The sequence below is a fragment of the Rhodamnia argentea genome, chromosome 4 (assembly GCF_020921035.1).
Source record: "Rhodamnia argentea isolate NSW1041297 chromosome 4, ASM2092103v1, whole genome shotgun sequence".
In the NCBI taxonomy this organism is placed as follows: Eukaryota; Viridiplantae; Streptophyta; class Magnoliopsida; order Myrtales; family Myrtaceae; genus Rhodamnia; species Rhodamnia argentea.
Window position 1 is genome coordinate 28,269,501 of NC_063153.1, and position 10,061 is coordinate 28,279,561.

At 43.9% G+C, this 10,061-nt stretch overlaps 1 protein-coding gene and 1 long non-coding RNA gene across 2 annotated transcripts; both read left to right on the top strand.

Moving 5' to 3' along the window:
* The first annotated feature begins 507 nt into the window (after nucleotides 1-507).
* LOC115727736 lies at nucleotides 508-9,527 on the top strand. Its single transcript, XM_048278118.1, has 10 exons — nucleotides 508-1,491; nucleotides 2,446-2,555; nucleotides 3,068-3,111; nucleotides 4,234-4,528; nucleotides 4,628-4,967; nucleotides 5,718-5,939; nucleotides 6,043-6,460; nucleotides 7,099-7,777; nucleotides 7,875-8,970; nucleotides 9,195-9,527. The coding sequence occupies exons 1-10, from the start codon at nucleotides 508-510 to the stop codon at nucleotides 9,429-9,431; spliced, it is 4,425 nt and encodes a 1,474-aa protein (XP_048134075.1). The 3' UTR covers nucleotides 9,432-9,527.
* Nucleotides 3,133-3,409, top strand: LOC125314931. Its single transcript, XR_007198270.1, has 2 exons — nucleotides 3,133-3,197; nucleotides 3,333-3,409. It is a non-coding gene; the product is annotated as an uncharacterized LOC125314931 (long non-coding RNA).
* Nucleotides 9,528-10,061: the final 534 nt, after the last annotated feature.

The window sequence follows — 10,061 nt, forward strand, 5'->3', positions numbered from 1 at the left end:
TGCAACAGGGCCCGTTTCTCGGCAAAAAAAAGAAAAAGGTTGTTTTGGTGTCTAGAGCTCCATTCGCATTTAGAGACCAAGAGCATTCCATTCCATTTGTAATTAGGTGCTGATTTCGTAATACATCAAGGGTTGACTTTTTAGGTTGACACCGTGTGTTTGGGCATATATATATATTAGGGAACTTTCGCGACACATTCACTCCGAAGACTGATTGAGAAGAGAACGTAGAGGTGAAATGTAGAAAAGAAACCGCGTTGGGGACTACTATGGTTCGCTGTCGGTGTCCGGGACACTTGCTCCTGGGGGACGTGGACTTGGTGTAGCACTGTGCCGTTGACCCCGCTGGTAATAAACGAAGAAAATGGGATGAGCAAATGAAGAGAAGAACCAAATCAAAAAAGAGGGGAAGAAGGATGAAGAAGGCTGTTGTTCTGGGGCGGTGAAGCCAGAGCCAAACCAAACCTGTGCTTTGCAATTTGCTATCACTGGATAAGAAGTGACACCATGAACTACCTGTGGCGAAGGATCGGCAACAGGAAGAGCAACAGCGGTCAGTCGTCGTCCGACAAAAATGCAACCCAAAACGAGCCGCAGGAGCCCGAGCCGGTAAGGAACAAGCTGGTGTTGTTGGGGAACCCGGCAAAGAGGTTCGATTGGAAGGATGTCAAGAGGGCCAATTGGGAGCTGCTGGGGGAAGGGACGGTCATGACGTCTTACAAGGTTGACCTGGAGGACGGGAGCACCACGGTGGTCGTGAAGAGGCTCAAGGACGTGGTCTTGTCGGCCGAGGATTTCCAGGACAAGGTCGAAGCTTTGGGAGCGATGGATCACGAGAACCTGCTCCCTCTGAGGGGTTACTTGTACAGCAAAGACCAGAAGTTGATCTTGTACGATTACATGCCCCTGGGAAGCTTGTGGGACCAATTGCATGGATGCAGAGAATCGGGAGGGACTCCCCTGAGATGGGAAGTCAGGCTATCGATTGCCCTCGGAGCTGCCCGGGCCATCGAATACCTGCACGCCCGGGATATCCATCACGGGAACATCAAGTCGTACAACGTCCTCCTCACGCCGTCCTTCGAGGCCCGGGTCTCCGATTGGAGCCTGCCCCACCTCACAAGTCCTGACCCGGAGGCCAGGGCCGACCCGTCGAAGGCGGATGTGTATGGCTTCGGGGTCTTGCTTCTCGAGCTCCTCAGTGGGCGGCTGTCCACCTCGAAGCACCGCAATGAGGTAGGTCAAGTTGTAGATCTTCCTGGGTGGGTCGACGACATGGTTCTCCAGATGGGGATTGTTGGAGTTTTGGATGCGAATCTCGTAAGGCGCTACGACGATGTGGAGACGGGGATGGTTGCGCTGTTCCAGGTGGCGATCAGTTGTGTATCCCCTAATTCGGGCCACCGTCCTCGGATGTCTGAGGTACGTAGGAAGATCGAGGAGCTGTGTAGCCCTGGGGGACAGCAAGATGGGGACTCACAGCCCGACGAGGTCAGCCACGGGACCAAGGATACATCTTCTTCACAGCCACGGGACCAAAACGAGCCGCAGGAGCCCGAGCCGGTAAGGAACAAGCTGGTGTTGTTGGGGAACCCGGCAAAGAGGTTCGATTGGAAGGATGTCGAGAGGGCCAAGTGGGAGCTGCTGGGGGAAGGGACGGTCACGACGTCTTACAAGGTTGACCTGGAGGACGGGAGCACCACGGTGGTCGTGAAGAGGCTCAAGGACGTGGTCTTGTCGGCCGAGGATTTCCGGGACAAAATCGAAGCTTTGGGAGCGATGGACCACGAGAACCTGCTCCCTCTGGCAGGTTACTTGTACAGCAAACACCAGAAGTTGCTCTTGTACGATTACATGCCTCTGGGAAGCTTGTGGGACCAATTGCATGGATGGAACGAATCGGGAGGGACTCCCCTGAGATGGGAAGTCAGGCTATCGATTGCCCTCGGAGCTGCCCGGGCCATCGAATACCTGCACGCCCGGGATATCCACCACGGGAACATCAACTCGTACCACGTCCTCCTCACGCCGTCCTTCGAGGCCCGGCTCTCCGATTGGAACCTGCCCCACCTCACAAGGCCTGACCAGGAGGCCAGGGCCAACCCGTCAATGGCGGATGTGTATGGCTTCGGGTTGTTGCTTCTCGAGCTCCTCACTGGGCGGCTGTCCAACTCGAAGCACCGCAATGAGGTAGGTCAATCTGTAGATCTTCCTGTGTGGGTCGACTGCATGGTTCTCAATATGGGGATTGTTGGAGTTTTGGATGAGGATCTCTCGCCTTGCTACGACGATGTGGAGACGGGGATGGTTGAGCTGTTGCAGGTGGCGGATAATTGTGTATCCCCTAAATCGGGAAAGTGTCCTCAGATGTCTGAGGTACGTAGGAAGATCGAGGAGCTGTGTAGCCCTGGGGGACAGCGGGCTGGGGACTCACAGCCCGACGAGGTCAGCCACGGGACCAAGGATACATCTTCTTCGCTTATTCCTAGTGCACAGGTAGACAAGGAGTCGCAGCTCGACCAGTTCAGCGAACTGAACACTGATATGTATACTCGGTGAGTTGATTTAGAGACTGGCAGAAAAGCTTGGTTGCCTAACTACATTATGACCACGTTTAGCAACATAAGATCAATTTAATCTTTGCCAATGTTTCCCATAGACGTGTTAATTACTGAGGAAGTCAATGTCAAAATAAAGAGAGGAGTAGAAACATGTGAGTTTTCGCATCTCCGATGCAAATTAAAAACAGTAAGGAGTTTTTAGGGTCGTTCATTATTTGTATAGTAGGGAGAACAAGTAAGTGTAACTTCCCACTTACAATCTTTCATGCAATAAGAGAAGGCTCCACCCAATATAAATGAATCAACGACACAAAGCTTCCCCTAGCCCAAAGTTACGTCTACCAATCCACAAACAAGAAATGTGTCAATTGTCTTGGATATATCCAACTGGGATGACCTCTGTTCTCGATGTGGGTGCTGCTCTAGCTCTTTCAAGATGCTTGACTTGAAGAAATTTGATTTAATCTTGGTGAGCGATGGCTTTACCCAGTAGATACTTTTCGCAGGAAACCACCAGATGGGCTTCTAGAAGTTTCTGAAAGAGTTTACGGTACGTTTTTTAAATGTTCTTTCTTGATAATTTGGAAGTGTCACATTGGCAGGGTACCATATTCTACCTACTTTATTTTGCTTTAGGTTCTGGATTCATTGAGCTAGTATTAATGGCCTCTACTTTTTGTGTTCTACGATTTACCTTCTCTTGGGACTAAGGTACTTCAACAATAGGAGAATTAACAGGAAGGCTCTTTGGTTTGGCAAGAAACAGTTTAGTTAATGATATGCTTCTGCTAAAGCATTCGTGGCATGCTGTTACCATAGTAATTTTGCAGAAGCATTTAATTTTTTTTGTTGGTGTGAAATGGGGCTCTAGGGCCACAAAATCAAGGATTGCTTTCATAGTCTAGGATAAGCAACGACCTGTTTCCCGCAGAAGCAGAGTAATATCTGACTGAAGGTCTACCGAGCTGAACTAATTGCCTCCTATCAACAAACGGTGATTAGCAGGTCACCTTGCACAAGCATTACCTACCTAACTAATCGCCTCCTGTCGCTTTTCATTAACTTTGTCTGCCAATCATGAGGAGTAGAAAGAAGTATTCTTCGATCGAGCTAGTTGGCTACGAGCACTTTCTGTGATTGCTTCCTTGTTAATCACAAAGGCTCTTGCGGGTGCTATTGTCTAGTCATAAGTGCATATTTCACCATTCCCAAATGAACGTGTCGGTGAAAAGTCATAAGCATTCAATAGGTTTATTATCAGCAGAAGATTCTCATGAGGTGCTTATCCTTCAAGTTCAGGGCATCATTTCATTAGTTGATTCATACTTCTCTGGAAATATCAATCATGCTGCACCTCTATGGAAATGATTTGCAGTACATGGGTTTCCTACTTTGCAAGAACCTTTCCTAGTCACTCGTTTCTGGAAGTTTATGAGGTTAATCGGTTTAGTTTCTAAACAACTTTTGACAGCATAGCAAGTCATCATACGCGATTCGGAAGCTATCTTGTATGAGTACTTCGTTTTACCTCAAGAAGTCAATTCATAGTCTATTAAGTTTATGCTGAGCTCAAAGGAAGGACACACTTGATGATAGGAGTCCTGTTAACTTCATCCATATTTGTTTGGAAATCTATGCACTTAATGATTTACATATGTGGATGTGTATGCAGTGTTTGAATACTGTCTTACCATGGATTGGTCCTTTTTCGACCAAATTTCCACGGACTGGTTGAAGGATGACGAATATGAGTTTCACATGAGAGACATAGTTGCAAAACTCCAAGACGAATTTCCTGCTGCCTCTTCCATGGTGCTCAATTTTGGAGAGCAAGAAAACCAAAGTCAAATGGCTAAAGTGTTGTCTGAATATGATATAACTGTCATGGAACTCCCTCAAAATTATGGAGGTTGCCCCATACCGAGAGTGGAGATTATCCACTACTTCTTGAGATCTGCCGATGAATGGTTGTCATCTGATACGAAAAATAACATGCTGTTGATGCATTGCAAAAGGGGTGCGTGGCCGGTTTTGGCGTTCATGTTGGCTTCTCTTTTGTCATACGGGAAGAAGCAGGATGGGGAGCAGAAAACACTCGACATGATTTACAAGAAAGCACCACATGAACTCTTGCTGCTGACATCGACACTGAATCCGTTGCCTTCCCAGCTGAGATACCTCCACTATGTTTCCACATGGAAAGCTGGTTCGGATTGGCCTCCACCAGCTAAAGCACTTGTGATAAAAAGTGTTAAACTAAGTTCAGTTCCTCAATTGGATGCTGAAGGGGGATGGCGTCCTATTGTTAAGATAATAGGACGGGACACCTCTATGGTTGCTGATCAAACTGCCAAAGTTCTGTACTCAACACCAAGAAGGAATGGATACATGAGGCATTACAAACAGGTAATTTTTTATTTTTTAGGTAATTTGTATAATCTCAAATTATTTACGAAATGTTATTGCATATGTTTGCCAGGTACGATTCCATTTGCTCTCCCATGTACTGGTTGGCTTCTAGTACTAAACTTTTTCACATTATACGGTTGTAAAAGCTTGCTGGATTTGTGGATAGGATCTGCAGGCAGTTACAGTTATCTTAGAGTTGTGACTGTCTTAGTAACAAAGTGCTTACTTTGTAAATCTGTTAAACTGTCAAAATCAATCTGCAAAAGCTCATTGTTGCACTATTTTACATATCACGTACTGTAAAAATAGAAGTATGCCGCATTTGAGATCTTGCCTAAGTTCCTCTTTGCAAGACAATGCATTCGATCTAATAATCTGATATGTAGTCAAATGTAACTCCAGAATATGACCACAGTGCGACGACTAGAGAGTCTCGTTTTGAGTCTTAGACATCATACATGCTTACGTCCAGTCTAGTCAGAAGGATGAGTTTCACTCTATTATTTTTCTTCTTTAGACGCTACATTCTCTTGTTTTGCTTTCCTGGAAATAGTGTTTTCGTCTCTGAGGAATACAATAAGATGTATGAAATTAAATTTTCCCTCTCGAGCACCAATTTTATCTCACATGCCTCATCCATCAGTCCATTTTGATCAGTGAGTTCACCCATGCATCCTGGATGCTTAAGCAAAAAATATAGATCTCATGCTAGTTCACTATTTTAATTGTTCATATATTTAAGTGCAGGAAGATGGCAACACGGTTACATTGGACGTCCATTGTAATGTTCAAGGCGATATTGTGCTCGAGTATATGAGTTTGGATGCTGATCTTCAACATGGAGAATCAATGTTTCGTGCAATGTTTAATACTGCCTTCATATCGGATAGTGTTCTGAAGCTTGAGTTGGAGGGTATGGATGTCCTGTGGGATCACCAGGATCAATATCCTAAGGAATTTATGGCAGAGGTACTGGTTAGACGTCAAACTAACCATCTGTTATTTGACTTTTTTTATTTTTATTTTATAAATCTGAGAGAGCTGTTCATGATTCTTATCTGTGTATGAGCAGATTGTTTTCTCGCAAGTGAATGCTGCTACTTCGCTCGCAATGGTTGATTTTGCCAGTGATGAGGAGGAAAAGCAGAACCGAATACAGAAAAGCATGAAAAAGATTCCACCTGAGGCGCTGCCTCCTAAAGGGCGAGCTGTCCACTCTATAACACTATCTTATGATGCCAATACAAGTGCTGACGGGAATGAAGTTCCAGAACTGCCAGTACAGTCCAATATTAAGTCCACGCCGACTTTGCCACCAATGCCACCTTCGCTGTCAGAAAGTTTGGTTCATTCAGCTCTTGAGGGAATTTTTGGAAGTAATGAATCAGCCACAAAATCACTGTACACTTCACCAAGTTTCGAGTTGGATCAAAAATATGGCACAACTCTGGAAGGGAATGGTCAGTCATTCTCACCGTCCGATCTCACAGGTTCATTTTCTACTTCCTCTGTACAATCCCAGACATCCTTATTGGATTTCACATTGTGATTTCATAGTCCCGGTGTCATGATTGGATAGTTATCTGCTAGCCTTTCATTAGCCCCGAGCCAAAGGAACTCTAACTTCGACAGCGCCACCATAAATTTGCAATCGAACATGCATGGCAGATGTCTGTAATGCCAACTTATATTGAACAGGATAAAAAAGGTCCCATTTGATCCCCTTCATCGTGCCCTTTCTCCGACCTTGCTTGTTTCAGGAACTTTTCCATCATCCATTGTGAATAATTCACCTCAAGCTTCTTGTATTCCTCCCCCTCCTCCTCCTCCTCTTCCTTTTTTGGCCTCTTCCTTTTTTGGCTAATAGTACCATGCAATGCTTCTATAGTAACTACCAAAAAATTTCCTTCTCTATTTTCATTTAATTAGATGAATAAAAAATCACGTTGGACTCAAAATTTCACAAGTTGTAACTACGTCCTGCGGGGATAGGCTTCATATCTCCACGATCTATAACTATGAGGAAATTTCTGTTGAATGAAATCAAATTCCTTAAAGTTGCCTTGCGTTCTGCAATTGCCTGGATTCTCTTCATGGCCATTATTGCTCTACATTTTTCATAAAACAGGTGATAGCACAGAATCTGTGTGGGGGGAAGAAATAGCAGCTGTGACAGAAACAAACGTTGGGGTGACTTCTGTCAGTGACTCAGCATCTTTGTCGGCTGTCAATAGTGGCAGTGTGGAAGCTACTGCTTCAGGTGTCTCCTGCTCAAGGCAATTCCCTGATATGATGCTGCCAAAACAGGAAAAACTATACCAGCAGAATGGCTCACCGTCATCAGCCTCCATGTCTTCTGGATATGACTATGATGTCTTCCTGAGTTTCAGAGGGCCAGATACTCGCTCAGGCATTACAGATTTCCTCCATACCAGCTTGTTAGCTGCTGGAATTCACACATTTAAAGATGATGAAGAGCTCCGAGTTGGAGAGGAGTTTGGTCCTGAGTTGCTCAAAGCTATCGGCCAATCAAAAGTTGCAATTCCCATCCTTTCTAAGGACTATGCCTCTAGTAAATGGTGTCTTAATGAGTTGGTCCAAATGATGGAGTGTAGTATAACCCGGAGACAGAAGGTTATGCCCCTTTTTTATGACGTTAGTCCGGCGGAGGTCCGTCATCAAATTGGGTCTTATGAAGTAGCCTTTCTTTCGCACAAGGAAAAATTTGGTGCGAACATCAGTAAATGGAAAGCTGCTCTCAACCACATTGCCAATCTAAACGGATGGGACAATTCGAAGAAGAATAGGTATGTGTGTCGTTTTCTGTGTTAGCATTTTGGCGCAATAACATAATATTACCATGTTCTTCTAATTATGTTTTCCCTTTCCCTTCCATAACATTAGAGGTGAAGGAGAACTGGTAGACGAGATAGTCCAGGAGGTTATAAAAGAGTTGAAAACAGCTTATCTACTGGTGACAGATTGCTTGGTAGGAGTTGAAAATCATGTGAAGGAAATCGACACCATGATGTGTGGCGATTCGGAGGAAATAAGAATTCTCGGAATCCATGGTATGGGGGGTGTAGGAAAGACTACTCTTGCCAAAATCATCTTCAACCGGCTGTCGCATCATTTTGAAGCTTGTTGCTTCCTTTCTAACATCAGGGGAACTGCAGAGCTAAAGGGCATCGAAGGTTTGCAGAATCAACTAATCTCTAATGTTCTCAAAAAGCAGTGGTCAAACATTAGCAATGTTGAGGAAGGAAATAAGATAATAAAAGAAAGGTTATGTGGTAAAAAGGTTCTGGTGCTGCTTGATGATGTTGATCAAATGATTCATTGGGATGCACTAATAGGAAAACCTGCATGGTTTGGTTTAGGAAGTAGGATTATCATAACTAGTAGAAATAGGGACATTATTGATGTTCCTAAGGTTTGTCATCCATATGAGCTCATGAGCCTGAACTTCAATCAATCTCTTCAACTTTTTTGCAAACATGCTTTTGGAAGAGATTACCCTTCGGACGACTATGTTGCTTTCTCCACAGAAGTGGTCAAAAGTACCGGAGGTCTTCCTCTTGCTCTTGAGGCTATAGGTAAACTACTTCCGTGCCGAAGCAAAGATGTTTGGGAGGTGATGTTGAAGAAGTTGAAACAAGTTCCTCTCAATGAAGTAAAACGGAAGTTGAAAATAAGTTATGATGCATTGGATGATTGGCAAAAGCATATCTTTCTTGATATAGCCTGCCTTTTCACTGGATTTGATCATAGGATAGTGCTCCACTCTTGGAAAGATTCCAATCTCTATCCAGAGGAAGGTCTTGAGGTCCTTCAGAAAATGTCTTTAATAAAAATCGGTGAGGACAATAAGCTATGGATGCATGATCAGTTAAGAGGCCTTGGTAGAGACATTATTCGTCGAGAGTGTGATAAGGAACGGAAAAAGAAGACACAATTGTGGAACCATGCGGAAGGTTTGGGCACGGTGATGGAAACGAAGGTAAATTTGCAGTTCAATTACTTTAACCCCATCAAGCTGACAAATTTCCTGCCTTTTCACTGTGATTGTTTGATCAATAATATTTAAGGGAAGATATTTTTTTTTTATCTCATGATTACTGTTGTAGCTTGTGTTTTGTTCATATTAATGCTTAGATTCATGTTCGGTAAGACGATTATACATGTTCAATAAAATACACTTGCCCTTTTGTTTTACTGTCGCAGGGAACAAAAAAAAGTGAAGCTCTTTGCCGAAAATTTGACCCTCGGTTGCTCTGCTGTTTTGCGAACGAAGAAGTTGGGAGGCTATCATATCTAAGATGCCGTGAAGTGAGGGTTTTTCAGGATAACAGGCCTTCGAATGACAGATCACATGGAAATTCGACATGTTTGATGATGAGTAGGATAGGCATTTGTGTTTGTCAGTTAGGTAGACAGTTTTTTTTGCCGTCCCTTCAATAGTGACAATAAACAGACATAGAATGTACACATTATATCTAAACAAGAGTTTCATTAGATCATCCTCTCGTCGTGAAATAATTGGAGTTTTACCGAGTACAATAGACCAACATCGAGGGCTCTTGTCAACATGTCAATGTTCGTTGGGCGCACTCGATATCATATCTTCCGAAAAGCTATTACACTAAAGGCAGACGGTAAAGAAGGACACAATAACGTATCATAGTACTATAGTAGGCCAACTAAGAGTGAAAGGCACAACAAGTTCTCATGCTCTAAAACCCCTAATATGAATGTTAATACGTGACAATTCCTTACTATTTTGTGACCCTAATGTGAATGATAATATCTAGCTTCACGGAAGAAAACCTGTGTGGGATGACCACATCAAGTAGTAGTCTTCACGACAGCAATCGACCAGAGTATACCTATTATTACAGAAGATGCGCTGATCAGATAGGACTCTAGAATGGTGCTCATCAATTCCAGGAAGTGTCATATATTGCAAGTCATACTTAAGGTAGTGGAGAAAAGATGAGACTTACTTCATGTAGCCTCAGGAGTTTTGATTAGTCATGAATCCCAACTTGTTAGACTTATAAGAAGTCAGTCATATGACTAATCAAAGTAAGA

Bases quoted from the DNA above. Each gene is read 5' to 3' on its own strand.
- LOC115727736 (XM_048278118.1), top strand. From the start codon at position 508: ATGAACTACCTGTGGCGAAGGATCGGCAACAGGAAGAGCAACAGCGGT. The intron at 4,529-4,627 runs GTTGTCATCTGA...TTTGTCATACGG, and splicing joins TTGAGATCTGCCGATGAATG to GAAGAAGCAGGATGGGGAGC. The intron at 5,940-6,042 runs GTACTGGTTAGA...GTGTATGAGCAG, and splicing joins CTAAGGAATTTATGGCAGAG to ATTGTTTTCTCGCAAGTGAA.